At 40.0% G+C, this 17,399-nt stretch overlaps 1 protein-coding gene across 3 annotated transcripts in view; it reads right to left on the reverse strand.

Annotated features, from left to right (window-relative positions):
- Positions 1 to 17,399, reverse strand: part of RTN3 (reticulon 3) — a 78,808-nt gene that overhangs the window by 34,971 nt on the left and 26,438 nt on the right. The window contains exon 3 of one of the 3 annotated variants that reach the window (XM_054441265.2): positions 4,184 to 6,514. The exons of the other annotated variants lie outside the window; for them this stretch is intronic. Within the exon in view, the coding sequence (XP_054297240.1) occupies positions 4,184 to 6,514 (2,331 nt within the window). The remainder of the gene's footprint in view (positions 1 to 4,183; positions 6,515 to 17,399) is intronic. 3 annotated transcript variants of the gene reach the window in all.

The following is a 17,399-nucleotide window of genomic DNA, read 5'->3' on the forward strand; positions in this document are numbered from 1 at the left end:
ATTTATTTAAAATAAACTGGAAGGATGTACCAGGTCCATGACGGTGTTAGTCTGGGGAAGGGGAGATGGAGGGAGTGGCCAGGTGATAATCAAAGAGTCCTTCAGTTTGGAAGCAAATATGACTACCAATGCTAACAATTAACATAAATTAATTCTACATACAGAGAAGATATGGGTGTAGGCTGCCTTTGTACTTTTCTATATTTTTCCATGTCTTAAAAAAAAAAAAACTTTAACAACTTCAATGATTGTGTAATATTCGATTGCACAATTATACCATAATATACTCAACGAATCTCTAATTGTTAAGACACTGAGATATCTGCCACTATCATAAACAGCGCTATAACGAACATCTGTGTAGTTATTTTTGCATATTTTTAAAAAAGGATAAATTCCAGCTGGGTGCCGTGGCTCACACCTGTAATCTCAGTACTTTGGGAAGCCGAGGCGGGCGGATCACGAGGTCAGGAGTTCGAGACCAGCCTGGCCAACATAGTGAAACTCCGTCTTTACTAACAATACAAAAAATTAGTCGGGCGTGGTGGCAGGAACCTGTAATCCCAGCTACTCGGGAGACTGAGGCAGGAGAATCGCTTGGACTCGGGAGGTGGAGGTTGCAGTGGCCCGAGATCGTGCCATTGCACTCCAGCCTGGGCAACAGAGTGAGACTCTGTCTTTAAAAAAAAAAAAAAAAAAAAAAAAAAAAAAAAAAAAAAAAAGGGCCAGGCACGGTAGCTCACGTCTGTAATCCCAGCACTTTGGGAGGCCGAGGTGGGCGGATCACGAGGTCAGGTGATCGAGACCATCCTGGCTAACATGGTGAAACCCCGTCTGTACTAAAAAATACAAAAAATTAGCCGGGCGTGGTAGCAGGCACCTGTAGTCCCAGCTACTCAGGAGGCTGAGGCAGGAGAATGGCGTGAACCCGGGAGGCAGAGCTCGCAGTGAGCCAAGATTGCACCACCACACTCCCGCCTGGGTGACAGAGCGAGACTCTGTCTCAAAAAAAAAAAAAAATAAAAAAAGAATAAATTCCTAAAAACAAGATTGCTAGGGCAATTCTAGGTCTGTTACATATTGCCAACCGCCTTCCAGAAAGGCTGTAACAATTTACATGTACTTCACCAAACTATATGCTTATTTCCTTGCATCCTGCCAATCTGGATACTAAAACACAAAAAACTATCTTCACTACACTAGGTATGTGAGAGGCACGGATCTGATTTTCTTCCCCAAACTATGAGAGTCTATCATAACTTAATTACTCAGTAACCAACTATAATATGATAAAGGCTTCATTACAAGTTGTTATGTAATATACCATAAAATAGCAAAAACAAACAGAAAACCAGTAATTCTTTCATTGTTTCTTCTGCCTATTTTCCCAAACAACTTTAGGCAGAATATAATTAAAGCACTGTTTTTATCTTAGAAAGGAAGAATATGCAGATACATGTATTTAAAACTAGACAATTGGCTGTGTGTGGTGGCTCAGGCCTGTAAATCCCAGCACTTTGAGAGGCCAACGCAGGCGGATCACTTGAGGCCAGGAGTTTGAGAGACCAGCCTGGCCAACATGGTGAAACCCCATCTCTAGTAAAAATACAAAAAATTAGATGGGCATGGTGGCACACGCCTGTAATCCCAGCTACTCGGGAGGCTGAGGCAGGAGAGTCGCTTGAACCCTGGAGGCAGAGGTTGCAGTGAGCCAAGATCGCGCCACTGCACTCCAGCCTGGGCAACAGAGTCTGAGACTCTGTTTCAAAAAATTAAAAAAAAAGAAAAAAAAAAGATAAATAAAAATAGACACTGATGCGTTTTACTGAAATGGTTTATATTTTTTTTTATTTATTTCACTGCAATGAAATGGATTACATTTTTAAAGATTTATTCATAAATAAGACAATTTTAAAAGGTTTTCACTTTTGAAAGCTGCAAGAAAGGACTTTAAACTTCTTGGTCTAAAGAATACCAGTCTTCTTTAATTATCATCTAAAAATATACACTAATCATAGAATTTGGTCAGTGACAAATATCCTGAACTTCCATAGCCCTTTTCATCTCTCACGCTAGATTAAATAATTCAGTTGATAATCACTAATAATTAGCATTTACACAGCACTTTATTTACTGCAAAAAACAAAGCAGGGCAAAATAATGATCATCACATTAACGAAGGAAGATGCTGAACCAATTAGACTAGTCATCTAAGGTCATGCTAAAACAGGAATTTGCCAGAATTAGACACTGGAGTTCTTGTAGCATAATTCCTATATGCCTTATTACTCAAAAGTTACTACCTGTAAGAATTATGACAACTCAGGAAGAAACCTAGAATGTACCAGAGCCAGAGAATCATATTATTGAAATGATAATTGAAGACCATCTACTTCACTTCACATCCTCACTTTACAGATACTAAAACTGAGGCCCCCGAAAGGTTATGTAAGTTACTTGCTCAAAGTCACACTTCTAGGCACAGCACAGCAAGAATTAGAACCTAGTACTCTTTAATCCAAATTCAGTGAGCTTCAAATACTAGAGTATAAGAGCTATCCTTAATTGGTAATTCAAAATTTTTGGTTTATCAAAAAGCCTCAATGTCTTCACTGATAATTGTTAGTGAAATAATTCATATCATTCATTCAACAAATAATTATCCAGTACTTATTATGTAGCATATCCTTTATTTGGTGCTAAATCTGACTGAATATTTACTATGTGCTAGGCACTGTATTACCTGCATTTTCATATTTAATCCTCACAATACCATTGTAAGGTTAAGTACAATTTATCTATTTTAAATATTAAAACTTAAAAAGATAAATCTACCTACAGTCTCCAGTAAGAAAATGCCTTTATAAAACGTAAATAGTATAATCAAACACAAAATACATTTAGCCTAACAAAAACCTAATTTTCTTGTAAATACTACAACTCTGTGTATGATTTCATTTGAAAAAAAGATCTATAATCAAATAGGTTAAAAACCACAGACCTCTACATAGCACCTAACACTGACCATACAGTAGATGTAAAACTTGGTATTACATTAAAGGATGGGGGTCCCTTGTAGAGAGGTTTGAAAGATCCTTTTTTTTTTCTTGTACTTTCCAAGATCCCAGAATAGACAGCATTTGCAGTAATCTAACTGAAAGCCACTTGCTAGAAAAGTGATCATTTGAAATAGATAAAAGACAAGAGAAGGGGTTTCTGGTACCATCTAATAATGAGTTTTGGTCTGAAGAACATTCAGTAAGATAGAAAGTAGAAGAATGCATGAGTTCTCCTAAGCATTACTCACAAAATAGTACTACAATACTGGTTACCTACTTTCAGGGCATAAAATCTCTATAGTATATGATCACATTAATTAAAAGTTTCATTTACTATCTTTCCCAGCAGGAATTCCTTTATCTTTGATTGCTAAGATTCCACAAGGCACATATCAAAAAATCCAAGTGCTAAAAAGTATGACTATTATGGAGATTTAAAAACAAGCTTTGTAAACAAGTAGGAACCTGATGATATTAGGTTCTCACCTAATATCACCCTAGAGCCAACCTATAAGAAAAGAAGTACCTTGAAATATAACTGGAGCACAGAAAAATTTTTTTTTTTTTTTTTTTTTTTTTTGAGACAGAGTCTCACTCTGTCGCCCAGGCTGGAGTGTACTGGCGCGATCCTGTCTCACTGCAAGCTCTGCCTCCCGGGTTCACACCATTCTCCTGCCTCAGCCTCCCGAGTAGCTGGGACTACAGGCGCCCGCCACCACGTCTGGCTAATTTTTCTGTATTTTTAGTAGAGACGGGGTTTCACCGTGTTAGCCAGGATGGTCTCGATCTCCTGACCTTGTGATCCGCCCGTCTCGGCTCCCCAAGTGCTGGGATTACAGGTGTGAGCCACCGCACCCGGCGAGCATAGAAAAAATTTTTAGGGGAAGATTAATGTTACCAAGTGGTCTACTGCTTTGGGAAATATTGGTATTAAGGAAACCAAATCAAGCAATCACTTAAAAAAAAGACAGTAGAAGAATCTGCCTTTCCCATCATACAGTATATTACATTTGTATTCTAGCCATAATTTTGTAGGTATAAATCAGACTCTAACATAAATGGCACGCTGATAAGTAATCGATCACAGAATTAACCACATGCAGTATTCTAATATAAATGGTTACCTGAGAAGTCTGTCAGAAGTCTTGCTAGGACATGCTTTTTTACCAATTCAGTCTTGCTAAGGCTGGAAACAGCATCTACCCTAGTAGTTTCTCTGATAGTGGTGGGCTTTTGGGAAATCCCAAGATCAGATCCATTCTTGACATTACGTTCTAGGATGTCATATGATCCCTGTGGCCAAGATTCTGGAGCAAATGTGAAAGTTTGCTTCAGTGCTTCTTCAGAAGGCAATTCTGCATCACGCCGTGCAGAAGTTGACTTCTCAACCTGTCTTTCACCTAATTCTTTAAGAGCCTTAATTGTGAGCTGTTCTTGTTCTAAGTCGAGAGATGCTACTGGAGTACCTTGGGTAGGGAAAACACCTAGAGGCTCACTTCCATTTGTTTCTTTGCTTTGTTCACTGTATTTGCTTCCAATGTCTTTAATTTCAGAACCACCGGACTCATTTTCACGTAAGACTTCTACAGGAGAAGTTGTTTTAAAGTCTGTCATCTTCTCTGATATTGCTTCAAAAGCATTTCCTTCACTATCTACTATTCCTTTATCTCTGGTTTCTGTAAAGGCTGCTATCAGGTCCTCTGGGGAGGAATCATCTATATGTTTAACATTTTTCCCATGTAATGACTCCAAATAGGCAGATGTTGTCACATTTAATGAGAATTCTGTCTCATTAAAAACATTTGGAGACACTGTTGAAGGAAGTTTGGGGTTCTCAGTAGTAACAGGTTTTTCAGGAGCAACTTCACTCACATCTTCTAAGGAGACATTCATATCGGGTACTTTTGAACATGCTGCCTCATTAGCTGGACTCCTTCCAAGAATATCAGGCTGATCTTGATGCGGCTCAGAGTCACTAACCAATTCTTCAAAGTTTTTAGATGTTTTTTCTTCTCTCTTACAACTGGGAATCTCTTTGATTTCTCTTTCACCTGTTTTTACAACAGCATTTGGAATGGAAACAGGTTTTTCAGCCTGAATTTTGTTATTTTCAAATGATGTATCTGCTGTGATGTCCTCTATTACTGTGTCATCAGACTCACCAGAACTATCAGCTTCTGTGATTTCTCCCAATGCAGAGCTCTGCCAGTTCATTTCATCTTTCAGGTGATCATCAGGTAAAACCACTTTCACTGTGGCCACTCCAGAACCCAAAGAGTCACATTTCTCAGGTGGAGATCCAGGTAATTCTGCAAGTGTGTCATCCTGTTTCTGCATATTGCCTTGCACACCTTTGATACTGAATTCTTTTGTGGAATTCAAAGAGTCAGGTACAGGTTTTCCAGTGATAGCATTTTCTTGCAGGAGAGATGCTTCTGTCCCATCACCTGTTGATTTAGTGATGGGAGTGCTCCCATTAATAGAACATACAGGAATTTTCTGATGAGTGCTAGTTTTAAGATTTACAACTGGAATTTCTGAATTATATTCACTCATGTCAAGTCCTGTAGTTTTTCTGATGCAGTCAGAAGACTTATCGGTCTGTTGTTTCACTTGGGGAACCAGATCCCAAGTCAGTATTTCGTTAGTAAAGTTATGCATATCATTCACGCATCTGGACACCTCTTCCAGTGCTGCATTTGTGTGTGAAAACTGCCTACTGAGCAATGCAGACATTGGGTAACGTCCTGCCTCTTTATTTCTCAGTGGAAAAAGCTTGTCATTAGTCTCTGAAATGTCTTCGGATGATTCTCTATCAGTGTGCACAGACCAGCTACCAAAATCATCTGTGCTCTCCTTATATGAGTCTTTAAATTCTTTGTCAAATGCTGCTTTGTCAATAATTACTTCAAATGGTGATTCAGGGGAATCCTTTTCAATAACATCATCTCCTGAAACTTTGGATGGGGACAAAGAATATGTATAAATGCCTTCCACCTTAGAGTACTCAGCAGGTGGTTTCTGGGCTGTTAGCAAAGTGAATCTGTCATCAGCATCCAATGCAGTTTTAGCCTCCCTACTTGATACCTCATTTGGGTTCTTGGTCTGTTTAACTATTTGCTCTTCCACTTGACCAATTTTCTTTGCGAGAAAAGCAGGATGCTCTGGGAAACTGGCTGGAATAGAAGGACGGTCACAATGAACTTCTGCTGCAAGAGAAACTGGAGAGTCTGATAAGTTGTTGCTGGTCCCCTGAGGCTTTTCCATCTTTTTCATATCTAGAAGATCCAAGTGGTCTTTTCCTTCTTTGGCTAAAATAGGCTGGCTCCCTAACACATTGCTTTTTTCTCCATGTAGTATTGTAAAGCCAGTGTTACGTATTTCAGAAGATGAAAGAAAGGAAGAAGTCATAATTTCTGAAGATGGCTCATCAGAGCAAAGAGAGCTCAATCCCTCTATGATCAGAATTTCAAAGAAAAAAGTTGTTTACCAGGTACAATTACACATTAGCTAGCCAAGCCAAGCAGCATGCTTTTTATTTTTTAAATTACATAAATATATATATATACACACACACAGGATGTATATATACACACATAAATATGTAACAAAACGATCAAGTTATCCTACAGGACATGCATAAAACTGCCAACAGTGAAACAGAAAAGCCATATCATGCCACAAACTGCAAATGACAAAAAATTTTCATGACAAATACTTTTGGTCTACTTTTCCATTGTACAAAGAAGGCATAAAGAAGGGCGGTAAGATTGAGAAACCTTGGGAGGTTTTTTATTCTTTTGGTAGAGCTAATCAACAAAAGCAAAATAATTTATACAAAACAAATAACCTGATACTACAAAGGGTTGATAGACTTCAATCTGTAAGCTGAACAATTCAGAGCACAGACTGCCTCTATAAATCCACTGTTGGTCTCACAATCTGAGAAGGAAAAAAACAAGTGGCCAGACTTTTCTGATTTTTAGGAGATGCAATGGACTCTTCCTGAATCTGAAAAATGAGACTAGAATTATTCTGTTCTATCTACAGGAAGAATCTGTCCCACGTACAAATAAATAGCTGTGATGTTCTAAACTAAAGGGTACTGAAAAAGGTGGACCCCCCTCCAAAATCTTTTTTTTTTTTTTTGATATGGAGTCTTTTTCTTGTTGCCCAGGCTGAAGTGCAATGGCGCCATCTCAGCTCACTGCAAACTCCAACTCCCAGGTTCAAGCCATTCTCCTGCCTCAGCCTCTCAAGTAGCTAGGACTACAGGCAGGCACCATCAAGCCCAGCTAATTTTTGTATTTTTAGAAGAGATGGGGTTTCACCATGTTGGCCAGGCTGGTCTCTAACTCCTGACCTCAAGTGATCCACCCGCCTTGGCCTCCCAAAGTGCTGGGATTACAGGTGTGAACCGCTACGCCTGGCCCCTCCAAAATCTCTTGTACTAACTTGTCATTTAAATCAATATTGTACTGTGCAAATTGATTTCTTTGGTTAAGACAGAGTTAACTTGGCTGGGCGCAGTGGCTCACCTGAGGTCAGGAGTTCAAGACCAGCCTGACCAAAATGGTGAAACCTCGTCTCTACTAAAAAATACAAAAAAATTAGCCGAGCGTGGTGGCAGGCACCTGTAATCCCAGCTACTCGGGAGGCTGAGGCAGGAGAATCCTTTGAACCCAGGAGGCACACATTGATTGCAGTGAGCTGAGGTCGCGCCATCGCACCCCAGCCTGGGCAATAAGAGTGAAACTCTGTCTCAAAAAAAAAAAAAAAAAAAGACAGAGTTAACTCCAGAATTACTTTTAAAATAGAAAATATCCTTCTCAAAGTAATATGTTAAGTCTTATCAGTTAATACCGTAGTAGCCATCAATCTACCACACTGTTTTCTAACTTCCCACGCTAACAAGTTTTTACTGGGGAAAAGGATCAAAACAAATATCCCAAGGGCTGGTGCTTTCTTACTTCACTTGTTTGTTTGTATTTGAGACAGGGTCTTCCTCTGTCCTCCAGGCTGGAGTGCAAATGGTACAACTGTGGCTCACGGCAGCCTTGACCTACTGGCCTCAAGCTATCCTCCCACCTCAGCCTCCCAAGTAGCTGGGACCACAGGCACATGCCACCACACCTGGCTAATTTTTAAACTTTCTTTTCTTTTTTTTTTTTTGTTTTTTTGAGACAGAGTCTTGCTCTGTCACCCAGGCTGGAGTGCAGTGGCGCGATCTCCGCTCACTGCAAGCTCCGCCTCCCGGGTTCGCGTCATTCTCCTGCCTCAGTCTCCCAAGTAGCTGGGACTACAGGCACCCGCCACCACGCCCGGCTGATTTTATTTTTGTATTTTTAGTAGAGACGGGGTTTCACCATTTTAGCCAGAATGATCTCAATCTCCTGACCTCGTGATCCACCTGTCTTGGCCTCCCAAAGAGCTGGGAATACAGGCATGAGCCACCGCGCCTGGCCTAATTTTTAAACTTTCTACAGACATGGTGCCTCGCTACATTGCCAGGTTGGTCTCAAACTACTGGGCTCAAGCAACCTGCCCACCTCGGCATCCCAAAGTGCTGGGATTATAGGCATGAGCCACCACGCCCACCCTAGGCACTGTCTTTCTTGCATACTGTTGTATCTTTGGAGCTGGGATAAAGTGGGTCTTAAATAAATAGCCCCAAATAAGTGAATCAAAGATTCAGCTTGGTCAGCTGAGACCTAAGTAGGCTCAGGACAGCAATGCCTTGAGCATGAATGAGTAACTGGGAAAATGTGACAGAGAAGTTCTTTTGGGATTACCTTTATTCAGCTTATGTTCCCTTTTTCATGTAAACATCCAAATACCAGATAAAAGCAAAATTATGACTTCATTCAAAATTATTTTATTAAAGACAAAAATATTTTACTACAATAAATAAAATTCCAGTATTATGAAAATGTTTTGAAATGCCATATGAAGTTCCCCTACTTCAACACATCACTGAAACTTGATGTAATAAGAGCTGAGCTTTAGAAATAGTATAACTGTAATCTGGTTATTAGAATAAAAAGTCTTTGTACATTGAAGGAAAACTGTTAAAGCTTGGTGGCAAAGCTATATTACCAAAACAAAACACTTGAAGTAAACTGTAACTCAAATGTAGTTCTAATTTAGTAAACATGGTTTGCATCTACCATTATATAGTATGGATAATTCAGCATGAATGACTAGATTAGGGCATAACAGAAATGAAGCCCAGTATTGTAGGTTAAAAGGTTCAAAAATCTGAAGTGTAAAGTACTACAGATTACATTGAAATCAGAAATATTCCACAATCTGAGCCATGCATTGTTACTGAACTTACTAGTCAGTGTTTCTACCAGAAAACATTCAGTGAACTAAGGTTATGGTAAAACTGTTTGGGAACCTCTCTCTTCAAACAACTCTGAGGTGAGTCAAACTGACTCCACCCCACAGGGAAGGTTCAGCTTATATGTTTTTTGTGTGTTTTTTTTAGACAGAGTCTAGTTCTGTTGCCCAGGCTGGAGTGCAATGGTGCAATCTTGGCTCACTGCAACCTCCGCCTCCCAGATTCAAGCGATTTTCCTGACTCAGCCTCCGGAGTAGCTGGGATTACAGGCCTGCACCACCATGCCTGGCAAACTTTTTGTATTTTTAGTAGGGACGTGGTTTCACCACATTGCCCAGGCTGGTCTCGAACTCCTGAGCTCAAGCAATCTGCTCGTCTCAGCCTCCCAAAGTACTAGGATTACAGGCATGAGCCACTGCGCCCAGCCAGCTTATATGTTTTATGGAGAGGGAGATTTCAGATGATTCAGATCTGTCATCTTACAGATGAAAGTCTACAAAATAAATTAGTAATAATTCAACAGGTATTTATTGAGTGCCTACCACGTGCCAGACACTGTTTTAGAAACTGGGCTTAAAGCAGTGAATAAAACAGAAAAAATTTCTTGCCTTTATGGAGCTTACAACACAGAGGGGAAGGCAGACAATAAGCAAAATCAATAAGCAAAATGATGACAATGATATAGTGGTGATGGTGCTTGACTAAAAAAAAAAGAAAGCAACCAAATTGAATGCTAACCGAAGAATATTCACGTCACTGGGAAGAGCATGGTAAAACTGTCTATGCTTTAGCAGGACACAAACTGGTCAGTTTATCAAGCTTTGCTTTTCTCTTAACTTCCTTGAACCTTTAGTACTCCAAAAGTTCCAAGTTAGATGTAGAATAATCTTAGGTAAAACTAAAGATACAGTTAGAAGTCCTATTCTCAGAATACTAACATGTCCTCTGCTGAGCACCATGATAGCCTGACAGACTTCAAACATTAAAGATTCTTTAGGCTGGGTGTGGTGGCTCATGCCTGTATCTTAGAAATTTGGGAGGCAGAGGAGGGAAGATTGCTTGAGTCCAAGAGGTCAAGATCAGCCTGGGCAACATGGTAAGACCCCACCCCTACAAAAAATAGAAAAATTAGCCCTGCATGGTGGCACGTGCCTGTAGTCCCAGTCACTTGGGAGGCTGGAGTGGGACAATCGCTTGAGTCTGGGAGGTCAAGGCTGCAGTGAGCCATGGTCATGCCACTGCACTCCAGCTTGGGTGACGGAGTGAGAAAGAAGAGAAGAGAAAAGAGAAGAGAAGAGAAAAGAAGAGAAAAAGGAAAAAAAGAAAAAGAAAAGGAAAAAAGAAAAAAGATTATTTAATGACATGGCTATGAGATATATTAAAAAAACCTCTAATAATGTTCCCTAATAAAAATATTATAACTTACTATTTAGGGTATAATTGTTTTCCGGGGGCAAGCTTAGAGGGTAAACAGAGCTCAGTGCTGCATTCATTTCTCAGTGATTGTGAGATGCAGGCGCTAATCATTATTATCAATCAAGCTTTCTCACATGTAGAAAAATAAGGTAGCATCATCATCTGTGCTTTAATTATTTTGTTTAGAATTTCAGCAAATGAAAAGACCATTTTTGGCTAGCTGAAACCCTAACAAACTTGGACACAGCTGACCTGTACCAAGACAATGGGAAAAACTGGGCTGGAAGTAAAAAGTTTATAAAGGCATGAAAACATTAAATAGAATGAAGACCAAAAACTAATAAGCCTTTTAGAACAGCTCCGATAAGCAAAGACTCTTCCAATTGGTCAGTTTGGCACTTGTAGTCACTGCTGTTGCCCAAGTCAGTACCTGGCAAAAGGACAGAAAAGTCCAGTGAATCTGAAGGCAGTTAGCTCTTAAAATACTATACACTGTAAAGCTGTCTGGTGGAATAAATCTGGATTATTTTATGTCTCAGAAAATGTCTACTACCTTTCTTTTCTCAAAAGATTCATCCCTTCACACGCACTCCAAGAGCCTTTCAACATTACTCAAAACAAATAGCCACTAAAACTCTCATTATGAACATTTTCTAAATTAGTTCTTTGCTATAATGGAATTTAGTGTGGATATTCATTTTCAAGAGTTCTAATCACTTAAAAACATGGTGCTACTCTAATTATTAACAAATAAGGTCATAGATCTAGTAGATTTACTAAAAAGGGAATCAGCTGGGTGTGGTGGCTCATGCCTGTAATCCTAGCACTTTGAGAAGCCAAGGTAGGGACACAGCTTGAGCCCAGGAGTTCGAGACCAGCCTGAGCAACACAATGTGACCCCATCTCTACAAAAAAATTAAACAATTAGCCAAGCATGGTGGCATACACCTGTGGTCCTGACTACTTGGGAGGCTGAAGTGGGAGGACTGCTTGAGCCCAGGAGGTCGAGGCTGCAGTGAGCCATGCACTCCACCCTGGGTGACAGGGCAAGACCTTGTTTCAAAAAATGGGGGGTGGGTGAGAGTCGATATATGGTAAGAGGTAAAAAATGTCATATCCCCACAATGATCATGAACATGTTCTCAAACTTATCAAGTACTCAGCTCCATGATTACTCATCTTCTTAAACTCTGAATACTCCACTGAGATATATTATCTGAAACAAAGACTAAGAAATTAAGTTGGTAGTCATATTCTAAATTCTAAATTTTTAGACCCAAATAAAAAATTCTTTTTTTTTTTTTTTTTTGAGAGATGGAATTTCACTCTTTTTGCCCAGGCTGGAGTGCAATGGTGTGACCTTGGCTCACCGCAACCTCTGCGTCCTGGGTTCAAGCGATTCTCCTGCCTCAGCCTCCGGAGTAGCTGGGATTACAGGCATGCGCCAACACGCCTAGCTAATTTTGTATTTTTAGTAGAGACGGGGTTTCTCCATGTTGGTCAGGCTGGTCTGGAACTCCCGACCTCAGGTGATCTGCCCGCCTCGGCCTCTCAAAGTGCTGGGATTACAGGTGTGAGCCACTGTGCCCGGCCAAAAAATTCTTATTAAAAAATTCGAAGTCGGCCAGATACGGTGGCTCACACCTATTTAATCCCAGCACTTTGGGGGCCGAGCTGGTCCTGATCACGAGGTCAGGAGTTCAAGACCAGCTGGACCAACATGGAGAACCCCATCTCTACTAAAAATACAAAAAAATTAGCCGAGTGTGGTGGCGCATGCCTATAATCCCAGCTACTCGGGAGGCTGAGGCAGGAGAATCGCTTGAACCCAGGAGGTGGAAATTGCAGAGAGCCAAGATCACACCACTGCACTCTAGCCCAGACAACAGTGTGAGACTCCATCTCAAAAAAAAAAAAAAAAAAAAAAAATCAAAGTCCTTTAATCACAATTACTACTCGTGTGGCCTTGAGTAAACTGCTTAATCCAATCTCATCAAAACGGGAAAATTAAAGCACCTAACTTTAGAACTGCTATGAGGATTAAATGAGTTATACATGTTCACAGTATTATCTGCCACTTAGTAAATCCCCAATAAATGTCCCCAAACACCACATTCTCAAAAAACTCTCTTGACATAGAGACTCCAGACCACATGCCTTTTTATTAGGGGAGAGAAAAGGCATATTGGCAAACTGTAACCACCTTCATCTGGTATATAATACAGAAAATCCTCATGTAGAGCTTTAGACACTTTCCCTCCTACCATTCACATATTAAGGAAAATAATTCAAAGAGCTTTTATCTACTTCAAAATCTTAGGTGATACAACGTCTGAATACGTTGGTACAAACCAAATGCCTATGGTATCCCAAGAAATGTGCTAGGTTCTATGCAGATAAAGATGCTTGAGAGCCCAGCCTGGCATAGTGGCTCATGCCAGTAATGTCAACACTCTGGGAGGCCCAGGTGGGAGAATTGCTTGAGCCCAGGAGTTAGACGAGCCTGGGCAAAATAATGAGACAGATCCCTTCTCTATAAAAAATTATAGGGCCCAGCGCGGTGGCTCACGCCTGTAATCCCAGCACTTTAGGATGCTGAGGCAGGTGGATCACCTGAGGTTGGGAGCTCGAGACCAGCCTAACCAACATGGAGAAAACCCATCTCTACTAAAAATACAAAACTAGCCGGGAGTGGTGGTGCATGCCTGCAATTCCAGCTACTCAGGAGGCTGAGGCAGGAGAATCACTTGAACCCGGGAGGCAGAGGTTGTGGTGAGCTGAGATCGCGCCATTGCATTCCAGCCTGGGCAACAAGAACGAAAACTCCGTCTCAAAAAAAAAAAAATTTGTTTTAAATTAGCTTGGTGTGGTGGCACATGCCTGTGGTTCCAGCTACTCAGGAAGCTAAGGTGGGAGGATTGCTTGAGCCTGGAAAGTTGAGGCTGCAGTGAGCCCTAATTGACCCACTGCACTCCAGCCTGGGCAATAGAGTGAGACCCTGTCTCAGAAAAAAAAACAAAAAACAAACAAACAAAAAACCCAAAAAACAAAACCAAAAACCCCACAAGAGAACTCAACATATAAGAAATTCTAAGCCAACGCTGAAAGATAAATAACTTTTCCTTTTTTTTGGAGACAGTCTCAGTCTCACTCTGTCGACCAGGCTGGAGTGCAGTGGCCTGATGTCAGCTCACTGCAACCTCCACCTCCCTGGTTCAAGTGATTCTCATGCCCCAGCCTCCTAAGTAGCTGGGACTAGAAGCGTGCACCACCATGCCCAACTAATTTTTGTATTTTTAGCAGAGATGGGGTTTTGCCATGTCAGCCAGGCTTGTCTCAAACTCCCGACCTCAAGTGATCCACCCGCCTCGGCCTCCCACAAGTGCTGGGATTACAGACATGAGCCACCACACCCAGCCAATAAATTTTCCTGAACAAAATGTTTCACAAATGATCTTTACCACCAGCAGGGTCAAAGCATATTTTAGTTCAATGTACAACCAGCTGAACAATTTAATAACCGAGCACAAAGACAGCCTTTAGCACAATTTTTCACAATCCCTCTCAAACTTAAGAGCAACTACTAGTTCTTCATGGGCTTTATCTCTGATTTACTGCTTCAGAACTTCCTAAGGAGGACAGAGCTCAGGAATCTGTACTACAAGTTTCCCAGGCAACGAACCTGGTTTCAGAACCACAGCCTTAATACATTTGGTATGTGTTGGAGAGCAGAAAGATAAGGGCCATACTTCAGAGCTCTAGTCCCATAAAAATCCCACAGGAGGAGCCACTGTCATGGCTTCTCCTCACACAGATGGGCTTGCACAACTTAACAGTAGCAAGGCATACAGCAGGAGCGGTCTTCCCATGCCTACTTTAGACACTTCCATATACTAATTCTAAAGTACAGTAATTCTGCATTTTTATTGGAATAAGGAAAAAAACACATCTGACTAGAAAATCTGGTATGGGAATTGAGGAAGAAATTTCTCTCTTTTATGCCTAGAGTATTTTATCTTTCAGAGCAAGATGGGGAGTTTAAAACAACATGATTTTAAAAAAAAAACCACAATGTCTAAGACTGGGCACAGTGGTGCCCGCCTGTAGTCCCAGCTACTCAGGAGGCTGAGGCAGGAAGATTGCTTGAGTCCAGGAGTTTGAGACCATCTTGGGAAACACAGTGAGACCACATCTCTTAAAAAACAAAGAAACAACCAACAAAAAATACTTATGAGTAAATACATTTGAATTGAAAACCCTTCATATACTGTTTATTCTGCTTCTTTTTCCCCAAAGTGTCTCTGAGATAAAGTAAAGATTTAGTACTCATCTATTCAAGTACTTATAACTTAATTACTAAAAACAAAATGTGATCTATAATTAAGGAATAAGGAATGTTATATCCCATATCAGAGAGTTCTTCCTAAAAAGAGTAAATAGTTTAAAATTAGGTTATAGTTACCATGTGATTAATTACCCACTTACCTAAGAAATTCATTACTTTTTACTAAAAGGATATCTATAACATGGAATAACTATATACATCAGTGAAGAATGGGTGCCAGCCTGTAGTAGCCACTAACTTACTTTTTCATATCCATACTATGCATATTCATTTGAGGGAGGTTTGAAATATTCAGGTATAGGTTTTCCTACACTTGAATTTTCTCATGTTCACAAAACAAGAAGACAAATTCGTGCAAAACAGTATCAACAACTTTCAGCCACAGCATCAAAATAGGAAGTTAGCCAGCAGACATTCTGCAGCCAAGCTAGATCCTAAACAAAACGTCTCTTTTGTACAAAGAAAAATGTTTTTCTTTTGTTTTGTTATTGTTTTTTTTTTTAAAAAAAGGCTGTAACTGGCAAATTTATTTTTTCCTCAATGCTTGCCCCCAAAGTTCAGGGTTGTAACTTCCTATTCCAGATGCCTACTGCATTAGTCAAATTGAATGCAAGCGTTCATTGATGCAAATGTGCTTCCAATGCGGCATGGTGGATGGATCCTCTCTTTCCAATCTCATTTTCACCTATTTTTCTTCCAATGTTTTCTAAAGAAACAGTATTTTGTAGCTTCCACTCTCAAAGGTTTTGAAAAGTAAAACAAAATTTTGATTTTGATTTTGTTGGAGGGAGCATATACCCCAGATGATACTAAATTATATTACTAATAGTGATAATATGGTCATAACAATGGTATCTGCCTCTTCTGCTGTCATGATTTTAATATTAACTTCAAAATGCCATCTCTAAAAAGAAGTCTAAACCCTAAAATACAGCTAGTTTATTTGATCATCTTTATTATAGGTACAGCAGTTATGACCACGGCTTTGGCATCCTCCATCTATCACTTACTTGCTGTGTTACCTTGAGCAAGTGATTTCACCATTTTCAAGTCATTTCAATTGGTAAAAGAGCTAGTCCCTTCCCTTCATACAACTGCTTATGAAGATTAAATGAGATGATTCATGTAGTTTACTGGGCATAGTTAAAGTTCAATAAAAATTAGCCACATACTACATCTATACTTCTGTCAATATCTTTGTATGTTTTATGAAGTACAGGAAAACATTAAAATGTAATCCACTATTTTGAAACTCTCAGGGATTAGGCTGAAATATAATTGTTGCTTGATAGAAAAAGGAAACCATAAGCAAAAGACTGCAAGGACAAGGACTACTCAGGGGTACAACTTATTGAAGAAGGAACTGATTATTCCACTGACATTCTAACTAGAAACCTATTCATATCAAAAGTTTAACTTCCTAGCTTATGTAGCTGTATTCTCAAAGCAGTACAACTTAGTAAATATCACAAAATTTACTTTTAAAAACTTTAACTGCCTTTAACTCAGTCTGAATCAATGACATTTTTTATACATGCATCTACCTGACACCCAATAATGATACATATGTATTTCAGGATTAAAAAAAAAAGTCATTCTTAAATCTTAAAATGTCCTATTTAGGCCAGGTATGGTGGCTCATGCCTGTAATCCCAGCACTTTGGGAAGCCGAGGTGGGAGGATCGCTTGTGCTCAGGAGTTCAGCCTGGGCAACCTAGTGAGACCTTGTCTCTATTTTTTAAGTCCTATTATTACTACATATTGCTTAATATGATTGGGGTATATAAAAATAGCCACAACTTCCCTAAGGCTAGATAGCTAAGGTATATGAAGCCAAAGAAATTAGTTGGGTTAGTGTCAGTGACGGACTCAAGGTGCATGCTGGTGGCAGCGTCACTTTCAAAGGCCTGTGTGGAAGTGGACTGCTCCCAGAGCCCTCATCTCCCATCCAGGGTTTTAATACAGTTAGCCAACTATATATCAACAGCTTCCTCTTCCCTTATTTTTACTAAGGCAGACTGGAAGCTACCAGTCTTGGCTACCCTAGAAAACACCTAATCATCTGCCAAGGTGTTCCCTCAAACAACTGAACAGGCTAACCTCTAGACTGCCAATGACGTAGGGCCCCACTGGGCTACTTTTCCATCATGTGTTTTGTTTATTTGTTTGTTGCAGGAGAAAATGCTACTAATAGAGGTTAAATGAAACCCATTCGAGGATAGGGCATTCTTTTGTT

Source organism: Pongo pygmaeus, chromosome 9, assembly GCF_028885625.2.
Source record: "Pongo pygmaeus isolate AG05252 chromosome 9, NHGRI_mPonPyg2-v2.0_pri, whole genome shotgun sequence".
Classification (NCBI taxonomy): domain Eukaryota; kingdom Metazoa; phylum Chordata; class Mammalia; order Primates; family Hominidae; genus Pongo; species Pongo pygmaeus.